Source organism: Xiphophorus couchianus, chromosome 8 (assembly GCF_001444195.1).
Source record: "Xiphophorus couchianus chromosome 8, X_couchianus-1.0, whole genome shotgun sequence".
Classification (NCBI taxonomy): Eukaryota; Metazoa; Chordata; class Actinopteri; order Cyprinodontiformes; family Poeciliidae; genus Xiphophorus; species Xiphophorus couchianus.
In genome coordinates this window covers 25,729,725-25,748,447 of record NC_040235.1, presented here as the reverse complement: position 1 = coordinate 25,748,447, position 18,723 = coordinate 25,729,725, and the positions used below count along the sequence as shown (strand labels likewise).

Below are 18,723 nucleotides of genomic sequence, written 5' to 3'. Positions count from 1 at the left end.
AGCAGACTCAACTCACAAGTTTATGAGCTGCGTAAAAACTATTTCAAGTCATATAAGTTATTTAACAGCATCCTGCAAAAGTACTCAACTTTGAACTTTTTCCATTTCTATCAAGTTTGATAGAAATCGTCACATCCACTGAATTCAGTGGACTTCATGTAGCAGACCAACAATGGAGAACACGATTCTAAATTAGAGAAAATTTTATGCGGCTTTAAAATTTCCTTGCGTATAAAACCCGTCACACAATCCTACAACAATACTAAACATGCAGTACATTGGAATGGTATATATCAAAGCATGATTTTGTTGGAACAGCCCAGTTAAAGTCAGGAAATAAAATAAATTCAGAATCTGTGGCAAAACCAGAAAAAATGTTGTTCAGGCCCTCTTGATCCAATTTAACTAACATTCTAATAGGTTGCAAAGAATGTGTTAGCTTTCTGGCACATCAAACCCAGAAATTGTCAGCATCTTAATATGATGGGGTAAATCATCTTTTGCCAAAAAAACCCAAAAAACTCACTTGGTAAAAAATGAAAAATGACTTGGCCCATAACTTTATGAAGGTAACAATATCATTGAATGCAACAGAAAATGTGAAAAAGTTCATAAGATGTGAATAGGAAATGCATCTAAGGAACTCTGACTTTTTTTCTGTTATAGTGAAGAGACAACATTAGGCATAAATTGTCACATTTACTCTTTTTATTAGAAAAAAAACAAAAAAGCTTTGACATTCCAGTGTTTGTGTTTTTCCATTTTCTATCAAAGGGGGCGATGAGACGACACTAGATTGTCAAACCCTTATTGTGAGCACATGTAAGATCACCGACATCTTTCCTGCAGCCACAAAACCAGACAAAAAAAAAAGGAAAAAAAAGGGCTTGACTTTTAAAAACAACAATACAAGGTATTAATTATCGGATATGACAAAAAGAGGAAATAGGAAGGCATTATTAGGGATACCGTTTACTATATGTTCATATTTCTATGCCAAACTCAAAAACCCCAACAAGGGGTTCAACAGTCATCAGTGCTCCCCCAAGTGAGGCAGTTCTTAAAAAACAAACAAAAAAAAAAAAAGCATGACAAGATTCAGTTGGGTTTTTTCTTAAAGTGGGTGTCAAAAGCAGGGAGGGACAAATGATCCCTTTCTACTTTAGCTGCTTAAAAAACAAAAAAACACAAAGTCCTTTGAAAAGGCTGCGCTCAGATTTTATTTACACTTAGGTCCAATGTTCTATTGGTTGGAGACCCGTCCCAGAGCAGAATGATCGCAACACACACACACACACACACACACGCCAACACGCCAACACGCGCACACTCAAGCGTCTGGCAAATGGGTGTTTCTAAGTGTGTCACTACATACAGCGGTATCCGTCGGTTGCATAGAGACGGATTCTTCTCCCCAGAGCAGCGAGTGTTCCTGGTAAACATTCAAGTTCGGATCGTCGTTTGAAATGATCCTTAAATAATGGGAATCAGTCGAGTTTTAAACCGGGTCAACATACTTGTTCACAAGCACCACTTCTGTAAAAAAAAAAAAAAAAAAAAAAAGAAACATGGACACACCATTTATTAAAGAAAAAAAAATTTAGCTCGTCTCTTTGTAATACTGTAACTACAGGTGGTTCAAAGCAACACAAGACTTACGCAAAAAAAGACAACTGCAACAAAAGAAGACAAAACTACTCTGAAATGCAGGAGGGGGATTTATCTGTCAGTCTGAATGGCTCCCTGCTCGGCTGCTGCCAAAAAAAACCAAATTAAATTTATCAGGAAAAATAGAAGCAGCGAAAGCAGCACGTCGACGGATCCTTCCTCCTTCGGAACTGAAGTTGTGCGTCTCGCCGCGATTGTTCTCGACGTCACCGGAAAACAGGAAACTCGCCGACAGACGGGATAGTGGTTCGCTGTGTCTTATACTCTCGTTCAGTCGAGGAGTTACGGTTTATATTATGTACAATAATTTATTAGATTCTAAAACTGTATATTCATCTTTTCTTCTTCCTAATGTAAGATAATTCTTTAAGAGTGTGCACCTTTTTTTTTTTTTTGTTTTGTTTTTAATTTCGCAGATGCTGCATCAGTTCATGAGTTGTTGTTTTTTTTTTACTTACAGGCTTTATGTGCTATTAGAGTTGCAGGTGGTCCAGAGGGGAGGGAGGAGGAAAAATAAAGAGCTCCAGACAGAAAGTAGTGAGGATGGATCGGAACCGGACAGCGTGGCCAGGTTTTCTGCTTGACTCGCAAGGCAGAGCTGGTGGGCTGGTAAGTGATGGCGTGAGGGGCGTACAGTCATCTTCAGTCAGGGGTGTGTCCGGGTTTTTTTTTTTTTTTTCAGATTTTAAGGTTCTTTATAGTTTCGGCTCTCTTTTTGAGTAGATCTCCCACCTCCTGTAGCGAACGCAGGTAACTGCTCTGCACCTTGTCCATAGCAGCCTTCGTAAACGACGCCTCCTCCTGAAACACAGAAACAGACGCTTTTTTTCTCCCCTTTCAAAAGCATTCAGATTTTAACTTTTTAGAATTTACATATCCGAGTGGACCAAAAGGGAAATTAAATGTTATCCTAACTCATACCAGACAAGTATCCTTAAAAAAAAAAAAAGAAGAAGAAGAAGAAAAAAAAGGAAACATCAGTGTGAATGATAATCTTCGGTAGCAGTCAGTCTTCCAGCAAATCTGAAAAAGCCTCCGACTAAAGACTGTTGCAATATTGTCATGCTAATCCACTTAATTTGATTTTGCTGCTCTTCTTTAAATTTCTGTCATGCTGCTTGATTAAAAACCAGGAAGAGAGACAACTGAGATATCACTTTTGCTAATCAGTAGCTCTTGGCTTCAAAAAGTAATAAAAAATATCCTTAAAAAAACCCAAAAAACTTGTTGCCACAGTTGCAGATCATGAAATTGTTGTCCCACAAACTCAAACTTAAGACTTTTTAAGACTACCATGAGTGGAATTTAAGACCTACTGCACCACAGAAACGTATGAACTTCATCCATCCAACTGGAGGTAAATTTGCACTTATCCATGCTAGACGCAAAAAAGCTAGCTAGCTAGTAAGGTATGCTAGCAGTTAGTTAGCAACTCAAGCTTTTGCCTGACAAAAAAACCCAGCGAGAAAAAACCCCCCCCAAAAAACATACAATATACAAGATTAAATAGTGTTGCCATGACAAAATATAAGATCTGTGATTAATGTCTTACAGGAAGTTACTTTTTAAAAATGAATATTAGGCATTTCAAGGCCTTAATTTTATATACCTGAATTTATGACTTTTTTAAGGATGCGGACACTGTGTGAATGCATATTAAGGTATTTGAACTATTAAAGTAGGCAATTCTAAATATGGTCCACTAACGACCTGCACGTCTCTTTTTCCTACATTTTAATTGTTTTATTGTCATTTATAATATATGCAACACATTTTAAAATCAGAAACCACCGTTTTGGTAGAATGAGAATATTTTGAAATCTATATAGAAGTTTTTTCTTATTTTGCCAACATTAAAGGACATAAATCTGATAGTGAATATATGGCAGTGCCACAAATTCTCATTTTCTTCTTCTAAATATATTTATAAGAAGAATAATATTCTTACTTTGGGTGACTGTCAGACACACCTACCAGGTCACGTTTGCATGTGTGACTAGCAATAGTCACCTCACTGATGCCAACTGAGTGACTTGGTTGCTATATTTAGCAACTTTTTACACACACAAAAAAAACCAAGAACAACCAACAAAATTAAAACGGTATCGTATTGGCCAGAAAGCTACAAGAGGTGCATCATTAAAAGAAAATCTTTGAAAAACATCCAAAAAGCTGGTCAACAATTACATTAATGTTTCAAATGCTGTCACACCAACAATGAACTTTCCATTTTATTGAGCAGAAATATTTTTTGCACCTACCCTTGAGCATCCTTCCAAGGTTAAACTGGCCAGTTTTAGGGCAGTGATGCCAGACTCTTGCCCCCTGATGTGCTCCACTGTCTGGGTAAGTAAGTCCTGCAAGTTCCCAGTCAGCTCCTGGAAACCACACACCACCAACGGCTGCAGCACAGGACGACGACACGACAGGGAGACAACATGAGACACGTCACAGAGCTGCTGCACAAGAGGAGTGTGTGTGTGTGTGGTTGTGTGTGTGTACCATTGCAGTATTGACATCCTTTTTCTTCTTTTTCTTCTTCTGTAAACTTGTTTTCAGTGGTCGCAGGATCTTGGCACAGTAGCTAGCACTCCACAACACTATGCTCACTGTCTGCAGAACAAACCAGACCAAGTGTTTGTTTCAAATTATTAGAGTATTAGAAAAATAAATAAAAAGTAGCAACAAAAAAAAAAAAAAAAAACATCAGAGGAGAAACAGTTTTACCTCAAGAAAGAAAACTAGATTTTCTAATAAAGATGGTTGGGTTTTTAATTTGCTCTCTTTCATTTCCAATAAGTCTCCTTTACTTTTATTAAGTATTTCTGTGGAGAGAACATAGAATTATGAAGCATATGAAACAAAACAAATGGAGCCTAAAATATAACCCAGCTGGTACCTCACCTTGAAGTTGAACAACTAATGACTTAAAAACGTTACAGATCTGAATTTGAAGCTCCGACGATTCGTCTAGGACGGTGAACACACACACGCACACACACACACACACAAAACAAACGAACAAAAAAAATAACATTAAATGTCAGGTGGAACACAGCGAGCCATTCTTCATCTGGGCTCAAAGCTGAGGTCATTTCCTCTCACCGAGTCCGGCCGATTCCAGCTCCTGCAGGTGGACCGAGAGGTGCAGCGCAGCAGCCTGACAGTGGCAGCTGCCGACGGACAGCGCCGAGGCCAGCCGGGTGGAGGGGGGGCCCAGCAGGGGGTACTGGGACCATAAAAGAAAAACAATCGCTGCATTAAAGAGACGATGTTGTGTGTTTTCCAGTCACATGAAATCATTTTATAGCACAGTTAAGTTAACTTTACTATGTTAACTTCAGTCGTTATAAAAAATGCAACGTAGATCAAATATGACTTCAATTACGAAAACAAATTTCTTTCAACACCTTTATGAGTTTCTGTCTCTTTAAAAATTCCTGCTCTTTCTGAAGCTCTGCCTTCAGGAAGTCATCACAACATGGCTCCTCTATTAACTCTTTAACAATATCTTTACCAAGGATTCACAGAGAAGCAGCTCCTACAAAGAGCTCAGCAGATGCGCAGTTCCACCAGGTGTTTGCTAATTACTGCTGGCTAGTCTGAAGGAGCTGAGCGGAGGAGTCTCAAGGGAGGGGAAGCTTGGAAACAGCAGCTCAGAAGCGGAGCTTTGTCCTCAAAGGCGGAGCTAGGTCCACCCAGGTGTTTTGAACAACACCTGAATGGTTGCCTCAGGTGATTAAAGAATTTCTCAAACATCCATGAAAAAAATCAAGGCAACACTCACGGGTGTGTTTTTGAAAATAATACAACATTATAAACACGATGTAAAGCTCAAAAAAGTTGATTTTTGGAGCTGCCCCTTTAAGAAACAGCGCCTCATATCCTGTTCTTCTTGCTGAGAATACACACAAATCTAGCCCAATACTAACAGAGCAAGCATCAGAGCTGGCCTGACCTGTACCTGTGTGTGTTTCTCTGCAATCTGCGCCGCTACGTGCAGCGTCTGGTTGAGCTGTGACAGCAGGCTGCGGTGGAGCGAGCTCCTGTCGCCGACGCCGTTCTCGTTGGACATCTCAGAGTTCTGCTGCGAGGCGGCGTGTCCGGACGGCGTGAGCGAGGCGAGCAGGCGCAACGTCAGCGAGCGGATCCGCAGCCAGGCCTTCTCCTCCTCCAGAGAGCGAGTCCGGTGCTCATCGGTTAACTGCCTATAAAGGGGGGAGAGGGGAAAAACGAAAAAAAGGCAAACATGTGGGTTCGCTTTTTGCTTCTGCGAAAGAGAAAAAATATATATATTCCATACCTTTGTTTAGGATCCCAGTTTGTGAATACAGTAAGGTCTCTGTTGTCCCTTAAAGTATCCCAGGGGACATCGTCTTCCTCTGAAGACAAAGACATGGCCTTAACACTTTCCTCTAGACTCAAGACGCTGAAAAAACAAAGACAGCTCAATCAAAGGAGAACCGCCTGCAAAACCCGACGGCTGTTACTCTGCGGCGCCTGGCCTTACACGTCCGCCTCCAGGAACAAGTCCAGCAGCATCCTCTCAGTGCGGACCTGGGCAAAGTGCAGCGATTGGTTCAGCCGGTTCCTGAGAGCGATGAACTCTGGGATTTTTTCAAACGCACCATACTTGTACGCCTGGATGATGTACTCGGAGGTCTGGAACGGAGCGGCAGGGGGGGGAAAAAAAACAAAATGGTGTTTAGGGAGTCCAGGGCGGTGGGAGGGTGAGATTCGGAGCGGGAGAGGTGGGGACACACGCTTACATCTTTCTGGTTGGAGTGGAAAAACCTGAGGGAGAAGTTGCAGGACTGGGAGGCAGCGGAGAACTGACCCAGAGACTCGGCGTAACGCGTTAAAAGAAACCTGTGGGGAAGGAAAAAAACAAAACAAGATGACTTGATCAGAATCTGTAGGCAGAATGTCGGAGGCAACTGTTACCACTGTTAGAAAGTAAATTATATACAGCGTTTGCACAGCAATATTCAACAACTTCCAAGCATTTTCAAGGTAAGTTTTAAAAATTTTCCAGCACCAAATATTAAAAAACAGCTTCCATTCACTATTATATGACATTATTAATAATGTCAGCAAAGTAAACTAAAACCAAAGAAATTTTAATTTAATTTTAAATGTCTCTGAAACACTAATTTCACAAAAAAAATATCAAAAATACACTAAAGGAATGCTATGCTCTGGCATTTTTGTCAAAAAATATGTTTATTTGGTTGTTTTAAAAAAACTGAAATAAAAATATCTTAAAAATGTAAGTTTTCTAGCATTTAGTAAATAGAAATAATTTTGGTAATTATAACTGACCTAAACCAAGAAAAGTTTTGTCTCATTTAATTTCAGACGTTGAGAAAAATAAAATTGTGTGTCTTTTTATTAGGTGTATGAAAATATCTGGTTTCAACTGTAAATATCGGTTTCCAAATGTAGGCTTTTAAGCAAACAGACCGCACTTTATTACAAAACTGCGAAGTTAGAACATGGAGCACTTTCCAGGACTTCATACAGAAGACAAGCACTTTACTTGAAACCTTGAAAACATCCAAATTAAATTCAAGCATTTTCAAGGTTTTTAAGCATTTGTGCGAATTCTGCGTATATGTTTTGTAGTAACATTAAAAAAAAGCTGCACCTAAATAAAGTTTGATCAGTTATCCAGCTGAAAAAGTTAAATGCGTTTCACAAGATGAACCGATGACCTGAAAAATGTCCAGACAGACAAAAACACAAAAGTTAAAGAAACGGAGTGCTGAAAAATTAAGTGAAAGGGGAAAAAAAAAAGAAGATAGCTGAAAAGGATACACGAGCTTATATAAAATTCACAGATCGTGTCTCCTGAACCACGCCGTTGAACTGACCCTATGGTGTCGTGCTGTATGTGCTTGGCGTCCAGGCTGGAGTAAAGGTCCACCACAGGTTCAAAGGAGCCCAGGCGGCAGTAGAGGAGCAGAAGCAGCAGCTTGAACTGGGCGTTGGAGGAGCTGTGAGACAGACCCTCCTCTAGGAGGCCCAGACACTGCCACACCATGTCCTCATCTCCTGCACGCGCAAACACAAGGGCGACGTGGAGACGGCGCTTTGGCTGGAGTAACAAGAATGACAAAGATGATTCTAAAAAGAGGCTGACCTGTTTCTGTCCACAGGTCTATGTACACATGAGCTGCCATGAGGCAGTACATGTCAGAGAACTGCAGCTCGGTCTTCAGGGCGCTGCTCCCTGTAACAAAAAGAACGAGAGTAAATAAAATAAATCAGGGACTAAAGAAATCAGTAACCCTGTGACTTGTTTTTTTTTTTAAATCATCCAACCCTTTAAAGTTTCTATCAGCAAGTTTCAAAATGCTGATTTCGCAAAGCAGAAGTCCTCCAGGCCACTAGGGGGCGTCGATCAACAAATCAACCAGATCCTCAGCAAAAGGAAAAGAAGTTGAAGGAAAAAACAAAAGGTGTGCTAAACTTCATGTCTTTTACAATAATATACAACAGCAGCATATTTATATATGTAGGTAATATTAGCTGCTCCAGCCTCCCCCTAGTGGTCTGGAGCACTTCTGATTTTGTGACGTTTCATATTTGCCATTTGTGGCATTTTTCCAAACTAGAACAAATATTCAGCAGATCTCATAAGTTTTACTTCATAAGAGTCGTGAGTTTTCAAATGTTTGGATGAACTGCTAAGAAAGAGACTTAATTCTACCATGCTGGGTCAGAAACATAAACATGAAAATGTGGAGAACGCATCGATAATTGAGCCTTTGAGGATATTACGTTCAACATGGTGGACTTTGAGTGTTTTTTGAGCCGCTCGCTTTTCTTTACTCTGTTGTTCAGAACAACGTACGATGCTGGAAGGTCGACACAAAATAAAAAACAAACAGAAACAGCCACCAGCCATACCAAACTTGAGGCCGTGGTGATAGTGAGCCTTGAGCTCAGCGATAAGGCGCAGCTTGCCGCCGACGTCCAGGGAGTGATGCAACCCCAGGGCCCGACTCAGCTGACATACACACAGATGCCTCTGTAGGGACTTGGTGTCCTCTGGGAAAGTGAAGCCGTCCTCTCCCTGCTCCCCCAGTGGAACCATTTCACTCAGCCGGTTAATAAACTGCAGGAAGAAGGAAAAAAAGCAAAACATAATCTAGGTTTTACACACTAAACCTTCGCTGGTCCACAGGCGGGCACGCCTCTGAAAGCTGTCCTGCCAGGGTTATAAGAGTTTTTGGGTTTTTCATTATAGTTCAGTTTTATTTTGTTGTGACTTTTTGTTTGTCTCATTCAATTAGTTTTAGTTTGTTTTTAGAGTGTGTTTGATAGTTATTAGTTCAATATTGTTTAATTTTATTTCATTTTTCTTGGTATGTTTTAGTTTTTCCATATTAAAAAACTAAATATTGGTTTTAATTTTAAAGTGTGCTTGCTAGTTTTTACTAGTTATTATTGATTGAAGATTTTTTTTGTTTACTTTTTGTTACTTATAGCTTTAGTTTTTTCAGATTTTGGTTAATTTTTAGGTGCAGAATTCAAAACGTAATGTATTGCTTTAATATATTGACTGGGTAATGAATATTCATCAGAAAATAAAATTTTTTAAAAAACTAATTCAATTATTGTTCACCAACCAACTGACTGGTGTTTTCTCCCAACTTTTGCTGTCGTCGTTTGCGGACTTGCGCAAGAACCGTATGTTTTAGTTAGTTTTATGAATGAACTATATAGATCCTGTTTTTCCAGTTTAATTAACTCAAGTTCAGTTTCCTTGTTGTGGTCGACTACAGTGACCTTGGTCCTACCTGGACATGCTGGTCCGGGGTCAGCAGATGAAGGTATATTTTCAGGTCAGTAATGCAGCACGGCTTGTCTCCGAACTTCCTGAAGAACTGCACCATCAGGTCAAGAGGCTCGCCTGTTTAAACCGAAGCAGCAGAGTGTGATGTAAAGAAGCAGCTGCAGGTAGGTGAACAACTTGACCCCCCTCGCCCTACCTGGCAGGTTCTCCTCAGGGTAGCCTCGTTCTCTCAGTCGGTGCATCAACTCCAGCCGGGCTAAGTAAGGCCCTCTGAGAGAGCGAAAGTCTTTTTCGTCTTCTACTTTGATTCTCTCCTCCACAAACCTCACCACCTCGGCCACGGTGTGATGCACTGAACCCTCTGAGCAGCTGGAGACACAGAAACATGGTGAGAGCGCCGTCTCCCCCCCCCCCAACACCGAGCTTCCTTATTAGAATTCCGCTCACTGTTCGGCGTCCTCCGGCGGGCTCCACGACTGGTCCATCAGGTGGAACAGAGAGTCGAAGTAGGAGGGGTAGAACTGCCAGTCGTCAGGACTGCAACAAGAAACGGATTTAAGACTTTTTAAGGCCACCATGAATGGAATTTAAGACCTGCGTCTGCACAGAAAGGTAAGAACATCGTCCAGCCAACTGGCAATAAATTTGGACTATCCAATAAAAAAAAAGCTAGCTAACAAGAGCATGTTAGCAATTAGCTACTGATAGCCTCAGCCACTGACATAATAAAGGTATTTATTATTTCATTATTATGTGTCTATGGCCGTAACCGAAGACACAGAACACAAAGTAGATGTCTGAGTGCAACTCAAACGTCAGAAAAGTTCTGCAGTAAAAGAATAGTGAGTTCTTTTACTGCAAAAACCCCCAAAAAACAGAATATACAAAATTAAATAGTTCTGTCAAGACAAAATGTAAGACCTATGTTTAACATACTAAAGGCCAACTTTAAAATTAAATTAAGACATTTTAAGGCATTGACACTTTTAAATGCATGAATTTAAGAGTTTTTAAGGGTGGGTGGACAGTCTGTATTACTGACGTCTTAGCAGCGATCTGTAGCAGACTGAACTGTGTTTCATGTCAAATCTTCCAACAATAAATACCGGAGGCGCTTTGACTGCGTTTCTATTGACCGTAAAACTGTGTAAATTGGGATTCGCTCAACATGATCACGTCAAGTTCGAAAAGACTCGTGTTTTTAGATACAGTTTTTGTGCTAGGATAAGGTGGTTCTTCAGCCGTATTAAAACTTACGTAATTCGCCAAACTGAAACGGAAATGCTTTCGTATCCAGCAGCAACGCGCTCATTTGCAGGTACTGGCCTCCTTTGTCAATGTCCAGCATCACAGTTCATACAAAGTTGTGCGTCATTTTATCGTGTTGAATCCATAAGTCTTCTGTAAAATCACTGACTACATTTTCCCCAAAGTGTCGCACACATAGTCGCTCCAAAGTAGGCGGGGCTTGACGCGCTAACGCCCGAATAAGACGCCAACGACTTCTCTGATTGGCTGATGGCTGAAAATTCCAGTTTTAAGAACTCTAAGCTCATCATCTGTTATATGAAATCATGTTGCATCATCATAATCCTACAGGAAACAATTATTCTGTCTAATGTCTTGATAGAGGCATAGAGAGGAATGCTACAGCAAATTTGGTGTCGGCATTTTTAGGGTTTTCTTTTTAAACTTTTGTCCAAAATTAAATTTGTTTTCCATGCTGAGCCAAATTATACGTTTATTCCAAGAGCTATGAAACAAACAAACAGACAAACAAACAAAGAGAATCTTTTTATAAATGTTTACCCACTTTTTCAGCAGCAGCTTTTGGGCCAGGGCGTTACACTCTGGCCAGCGTTCCAGTCGAGTGTAGAGCATCATGCATTTCCTCTCCCTGCTCTGCAGTTCACTGGTCAGTTTCTCTGTGGAACAAAGTTCAAAATGAATCCTGAAGATAAAAACAATACTGACTTTTTCCAACATTTATGTGTCATAAAAATGTTTGGAAATCAATCAGATCACTGCTGTCGCATACACCAAGAGGGAAGTCCACAAACAGCAGTTATTCAGTCACATTTGATCCAAGAACTTTTTTCTACTATATAGAAAACAGAAATATTGCGCAAACCCCCCCCCCAAAAAACATCCACCTACCTCCCAGTGGACCCCTGATCACATGGAGAGCTTCTTCACACTTCCCCAGACGCTCCAGGATCATAAAATACAGCTGCACCTGCAGCCACATGGTGGGAGAAAAAAAACTACGCTGAAATTCTGTTAGCAAGTGAGCGTTTTAGAGTTAAACATTCTAGTTTGTATGTAACTTCAGTCTGTTTGACGATTAATCGATTATTAAATTAGTTGACGATTATTTCAGTAATCGATTCCTCACAATCAATTGTTTCGGCCCTACCCTCTCCAAGCTGGAGGTCAGAGGATGATGCAGATGCAGTGAGGCTTACCTCAGCTTCGGCTTCGATCTTCTCCTCCTTCACCATTTTCTCCACCATGCGCTCGGCCAGAGGCAGGAACATGGTCTGGGCCAGTTTCTCATCCTTCGCTGAGATCGCCTATGTTAAAAAGAGAGAGTCGCCTTTCAACTTCATAGCTGTAAAAAAAAAAGCAAAAGAAATGCGAACAGAAAGCCTGGCAGTACCTGCATCACCAGACTCATGACAGACCAGAAGTAATATGGATTCTTGGGGACAATTTTGTACAAGGCCATTCCTGCCTGTGAAGTTACGAATAAAGTTGTTTTTATCCATCTCATTACCGACAGGGAAGAAAAATCAGCTGTTAGTAACGTCTGTTTCCTCACCTGCTGCATCTTCTTGTACTCTCCCACGCGGGCGTAGGCCATGAAGAGGTGAGAGTGATACTCCTCACTGAGCGGGACCTTCTTCACCGCCGCTTCGTACAGCTTGGTGACCAGCTCGGCTGGAAGCGGACGGTGAACTGTTAACTCGGAGTGCGACGTCACCTGACAGGAGCGGGGGGCGTGAATACTTACGGCGGTGCATCTCCCTGTACAGGATGGTCAGCGCCTGCAGAGAGTTGTCGTCGGTGGGCTCCAGGGTGGTCACCTCCTGGGCCAATGAGAAGGCTTCATCCTGCTTCCCCGTCCTCTGGAGGCCGATGGCCTTTAAGACCTGCAGAAAAAAAATAAAAGAAGCAGAATGTTTGAAAAAAAAAAAAAAAAACCACTGATGATGCTGTTTACTGAAGGTGAGGATGTATGGATGTTGCCAACATAACATCACGCGCACAAGATCCCACCCCCCCGGCTCCCTGCTAGAGGGCAAAAAGCTGCTAGCCGACGATGGCTAACATTGACTTTAGCTGTCAAGATGTCAACATAACACACTAAATCTTAAATGTATGCGTGATATATACAAGAAAAAACAAAAAAAGAGTGCAATGCTTTGCTACTAATTGTCAACACTACAACAACTAAATAAGATCAGAAAAAAGTTTTAATTTAAAAACAAAATAGCGAGGGAGAGCAAAGTAGGTCAGTCGCTAGCCTGACTATGACAATATTAACATGTAGGTGTGCTGTGGAATTCAGTGTGTTTCGGTTCAGCTAAAAAAAAAGGCGAAAAAAGGTAGAGCAGGTGTTTAAATTAGCTAATCAACACCACAGCACTCATTTATTAATAATCGCATTAATAATTGTCATACAAGCATAAAGTCTGAAAACATAAAATGTAACAGACTGAATGTTCTGTTCTTTGTGTGGGAAACGTTTGCGTTTTTTTGTTTTGGGTTGAACATTGTTAGTTGCTATGGAAACAAGTCTGTGTGTAGCACAGCTGACAAAGAGCAAAGACTAATCCAAGTGGTTTTGAGTTATTCAATTATTTATCTGCATTATTTTCCCCTTGCTGTGGGTCACTGCAGTAAATTAAGGTCTCACGGTTTCATTTTGTTAAAGGAATTATTCTACCACCGCAGCGCGGATGTGGATGGCACGTAAAAGTTTTTTTTTGCCATCCACCATTGTGCACACGTGCAAAATTTCTGGATGTAACCAAACAACATGCAACCTGTCTATATAAACACAACATGCACAGATCTGCAGGGTACGACCAATTTGGTTGCAAAATTGACTGGATTTCTCAATAGTGCAACTGAAAATTTAAAAAAATCTCTGGTCGCACTAGTGCAACCTCTTTTTCAAGGGTAAATAAAAAAAGTCTCCAATTTGCTCTGATTGTTTCATGTTTTCAAAAGTTTTATCAACAAAAACAATTTCATCACTAGTTCCTCACCAACAGTGTGGTAGGACCATTGTGGATGGAAAAAAAAAAAAAGAATCTCAGCCAAAAAAATTATTCTGAAACTTGTAGATTCATCTCAGAAATTTTCTAGAAAAGAAAAAAAAAACATTGAATTTTCTGAGTTTTAAAGGTTGAAAATTTGCCAGAAAAAAAATTTCTACTCACCTTGGCACAGTGCAGGTCCTTGTGTTTCTTCAGCAGTTTATCCGCCTGCTGTATTGCCATCTTATTGTTGCCATTATCAAGGTAATCTGAGGAAACATAAAAGAATAACTGCTACAGTCATTCAGGTTCTGAAGATTTATTATTGCTCCCAGAAGGGGGGGATCACTTTATTACTAAACACCTCAAGAGCAATTGCTTCATCTATGGAGATGAATAATTAACAAGATTGTTTTATGGGTCGTATGAGGGGAAACGATTTTTTGATCTTAAGAAGATTTTTAGAACTTCTTGGAGAAGGTTTCGCTGAAGAACTGGAGATTTTCACACTGACAAATGCAAATAAGGAAGAAGCTCAATGGTTGAAGGATGTCTACTTTCTGATATAATCAAGATTTTTTTTTTTAAAGATATAGCTTAAAAAGTGTAAAAAGAAAATAATAATGTTCTGCCAAAATATTTGTAGTTTAATGTACTCTAATGTTGCAGAAAAAAAAAGAAACTTTATGGGGCAGAGTCTCCCCTTCTTCCACCTATTGCTGTACACTGCCAGTCAGCTGGCTCCTACACTTTTTCCCTTTGCTTATACGACAGAGAAATTCAAAATTCAGTTTTTGGAAATACTGGCTGTCATGAAAAACAAAAAGTTGCCTTGTGAAACTAAAAGAAATCCCCACTCTCATTTTTATTAGGCAACTTTTTTTCCCCCTAGAGTTCCACCGTTAAATCGGCCGCAAGTTCCTTCGTTTTCAGACAGACTATTTCCCGTGCCAACATTAGCTCCAAAAGAAACACAATCCATTTTCTTGTTATTCTTAAATCTTTCTATTGATCAATATATTGTTAGGATTCAACGACTCCTGTATTCTGGCTGATCAGCAATCTTTAAAAAGCCTGACCTGTTGATTCCCACTTTGGAAAACTCCTTATTTTTTGTTTTTATTAGAGAAGTTCCTAAGCATAGCAACGGAAATCACTAAATTGGCAACAGCTGTTAGATTTTCAGATAAGCATCTACAAACAGCCCAAAATGAAGCAAATCTGGGTCGATTTATCGGTGCGTCATTAATACATTACTAATATATTAAAAAGACAATACAATAATGTGCTACATGTAATGTACCTTCAATAACCAATGTCAATATCTATTATTAATTGTTGCTTTTCTGCTTGAAATAAAGGCAACTAATGTAGCTTTTTATTTTAATGGTATTACTAAATCTCATCACACCAGCAGATGATTTTAAAATTATTTCTCTTTACAGCCATATTTTATGCTGCTACTGCACAGAGATGACAAAAACAAGCCCCATAAAAATAATTAGCTTGCATTCTAATGAAGCCTCAACATAAAACTGCAAACTACACATCTTCCCCGAACGCCTCGCGAGTGTTACAGCATGCGGACGCAGCGCCACAAACTGTTTCGGTCCCTCCAGGACAGCTGGCTGCCAAAATTAACCGGCCGGCGCGGCAGTATGCTGTGATTATGTCACATCTATTCTCTCAGCTCAAGCTGGCGTCACAGGGAAGGCGAAACCGCTGAAAACTCGAGAGAACGGGCTGGACTCCGACATTAGGATGCAGTTTATAAGTGGGACACACGACAGGCAGCACAGAGGGTCCTGAAAACAGCAGGGGCACGCAAAATAAAATACTCTTAAAAAGTCGGCACAAAATTATTTCTATTTCTGTTTAGAGTTTTTCCATCCAACTGGTTTTCTGAGCTCTAAAGGCCTTAAATACTAACTTGATGCAGTTGAACTTTTTCAATCCCAGTTATCAGATCAAGATGCAGATTTTTTTCAGCATTTATTTATTTTTTTTTATTTTTATGAACTTGATCAGGACATACTACTTAAGCTTAACAGAACAACTGCTTTGTGACAGCAAAGTGATGAAATCACTTTTCCCTCTGGTGTTGGGCTGAAGTGATAACGACAGTACAGGGCTGCCAATACTTTTTTTTTTTAAACAGTAGCTTGTTTTCGAAAATATTTGACAGTGAAATCTGATCATGTCAGTCTGCCCTGGTCTCCTTAAACTGCTTCATTGTGTGTTATTGTAGCTAAATTATCCAAAAGGGATCCTTTGATCCAGATTAAATAATGATTTATAGCAAAGAAGCAAAACAAAAACTCAAACAGACCATGAAATTTTACTACACCTGAAGTAAGTTTGATTTCACAGTAAAGTCTCCACATACAACTTTAATAAAACTCTTCCTTACAAACACCTTGATGTTGCTAACTAAGATCCGACATGTGTGCAGTTTCTATCAATACTTGCTGGTTAACTTTGTGGCCGTAAATTTTTTTTTTACCAAAACCACATAAAAGCAGGTATAATTTCGGTTAAACTTGCCAAAAGAAACCAAATGGACGCCTCTTGTAAAGGTAGCTTGGCGGTTTGAGCGGAGCTCTGACAGCTCCACACCAGCTAGCCAGCTACAAAGCATTGTCCTTAACTGTTGTGATGCTAATGCTAACTAAAGGCTAACTATACAGCTATGCCTTTCAAATATTGCAGCTGCCGCGTTATGTCGGACACTGTAGCCAAAACCTGACAGAAAACATCTTGTGAGGTCCGTAAAGTTCTTCAAATGTGTCTGCAACGTGCCCACAATCTGACAGGCTGATTATCTTGACACATTAGCCAGCTGAGCTCGCTGTCAAACACCGACCGTTAGCAAAAGGAGACACCTTTCGACTTTGAGAGGGAGCTACTCCGCACCTTAAAATCGCCCAAACCTTAAAGTGCTTCAACACAGCTGCTAATGAGCGCAGTTTTTGAAACGGGAGGTGCGAGGATTCGCTCAGACGTCCGCCGCAGCAGCGGTGTCCTTCTCCGGCTTAGCGTTAAAACCGGGTAAGGTGCACTGTCATTGGACGCTGCATGCAGCAGAGTCCGCGGCTGGAACATGAGGGGCCGCATCACTGCACTTAAACCGCCAACAGCCTGCATTGTAAGCATATAGTCCCCTATAGAACACGGCCTTGTTCTTCAAACCTGCCCCACTGAATAAATATGTATCTTCTCATTGATATCCTACCATAAATAGGTCTGAGCCTCCTGTCGTTGGGATCTTGCACATGGCCTCTCGCCGCCATGGTGGAGTTTACCTGCTGTGTAAATGTTCGCGCATGCGTACTTCCGGTTGTGTCATGCCTAATTAAAGGACTCTTTCTCCCCCCCCTCTCTGCTGGAATCAGAATAGCATGCGTATATGGAAATCCGTTACTGTCAACACATGAACATAGGAAGCAACGATTTAAAATATATATTGTGAGAAATTGGACATTTAAATTTTCCGTCATAGCATCACGAGATGTTCATCACTAGGACTGAATTACTATGACAACCAAAGTATTCTTAAGTCAAATCTGTGACACAAATTGAGCAACAGGTGAAAAATATTACTCCATTAAGTAATCTTTTAAAATAAAAACCGTTTCTGTCAAAGGTTTTTAAATATTAGTGTATGTTAAAATGTCTTAATTCAGTCGCATTACTCAACGAATGGCCTTTTTGAGATCACACCACAGCATCTTAAAGTGTTTCTTTACATTTTTTTATTTTAGCAAATATTTAGAGGTGGACTTGTTGGGTTGCTTCAGATTAATGAATAATCCATGTGCACTTGAGCATAAAAGTCATGAACTGATGGGCAAACATTCTCCTTGTCGTGATCCTGAAGCAGCAAACCAAACTCAAACCATCACCACCGTGTGGTGTGATGGTTACATGTACTGTCATGTACCCGTTTATGTACATGACAATACAAAAAAGGTACTGAGATGAGATGTACCTTTTTGGAGTGTTAGTCTACAGAATATTTTGCCAAATATCTTGGGGGTCATCAAGCTTTACCTTTCTTGGAAAATGTTACAGAACTTTGAGTTCTTCACGGCCCAAAGTGGTTTTACCTCTGAACTCTCCCTGCTGAAATTAAACCAAAAAATATGATTAATCACAGTTGTTGTATGATTTAACATGGAGGCAATTACTTCCTCAAAGAGGTCAGGTTGGTTTGGAAACCTTTTGTTTCCTTAAAAACTGAAATAATGAAAAATATCCTTTTTGAATTTTTACTCAGACTATTGCTGTATGATATACAAAAATAACATCATAATCTATAACATATCTATATGTTATGTGAATGCTTTTCATAGAATCGACTTTGGAAGTGCAGTTTCTTCTGATTATATGTTTTATTACCCTTGGCATTTTAACACAACAAATAGAATTTGGTCAGAAATAAGGTTGGGCTACAACGGGTTATATTTCTCTGCAGACATTGGCTCAGACAAAACCAATCTAAACTGATCGTAATCAGCACAAACGTGGATTTATTTTTACAAAACCACGTTGACAATCCAGAACAAGATTTAGCCATATGAAAAAAATTAACACAGCCAGTCAATTGTTTATGACACAGGCTAATGAAATGGAGTTACTAGGTCAGTACCACATCTTTTGCTACGCTAGACAGATTCATATTAATCATAAGTGTAAAACGTATTGAAATAAAGACCAAATCTTAAATGGTCTTTATTTGTATCCCACAAGCTTTTAAAAGTGCGCAGTTCGGCCTGGTCTCATGCCCATGTGCGCTTTTATAAGTTTGGTTTTTTGTCTATGTGGTTCCGAGAACTGACGGTTTGACGGAACAAACCCATCCCGCCGCGTCCGCCGTGACATCCGCCGTGCTCCTGAGCATCACGCCAAGACAGGTACTTCTTTTTCTCAAAGTTGGCTAAAGTGTAAAAGTATTCAGACACTAAAATTTTTGATAAAAATATAAACTTC

The 18,723-nt window shown here is 40.1% G+C and overlaps 1 protein-coding gene across 3 annotated transcripts; it reads right to left on the bottom strand.

Annotated features, from left to right (window-relative positions):
- Positions 1–690: 690 nt before the first annotated feature.
- naa25 (N-alpha-acetyltransferase 25, NatB auxiliary subunit) lies at positions 691–17,086 on the bottom strand. 3 transcript variants are annotated; one of them, XM_028026085.1, is made up of 24 exons: positions 16,967–17,086; positions 13,918–14,003; positions 12,483–12,621; positions 12,291–12,409; positions 12,129–12,203; positions 11,935–12,042; positions 11,627–11,705; positions 11,283–11,394; positions 9,917–10,006; positions 9,666–9,838; positions 9,474–9,586; positions 8,581–8,788; positions 7,811–7,900; positions 7,542–7,722; positions 6,438–6,537; positions 6,179–6,330; positions 5,972–6,097; positions 5,633–5,876; positions 4,774–4,897; positions 4,573–4,638; positions 4,396–4,493; positions 4,171–4,281; positions 3,930–4,070; positions 691–2,469 (listed from the first exon to the last, which is right to left on the bottom strand). In XM_028026085.1, the coding sequence occupies exons 1-24, from the start codon at positions 17,022–17,024 to the stop codon at positions 2,347–2,349; spliced, it is 2,916 nt and encodes a 971-aa protein (XP_027881886.1). In that variant the 5' UTR covers positions 17,025–17,086; the 3' UTR covers positions 691–2,346. The 3 variants fall into 3 exon arrangements, with proteins under 3 accessions (XP_027881886.1, XP_027881888.1, XP_027881887.1); XM_028026087.1 differs by lacking the exon at positions 16,967–17,086 and adding an exon at positions 16,665–16,684; XM_028026086.1 differs by lacking the exon at positions 16,967–17,086 and adding an exon at positions 16,648–16,666.
- Between the last annotated feature and the right edge of the window lie 1,637 nt (positions 17,087–18,723).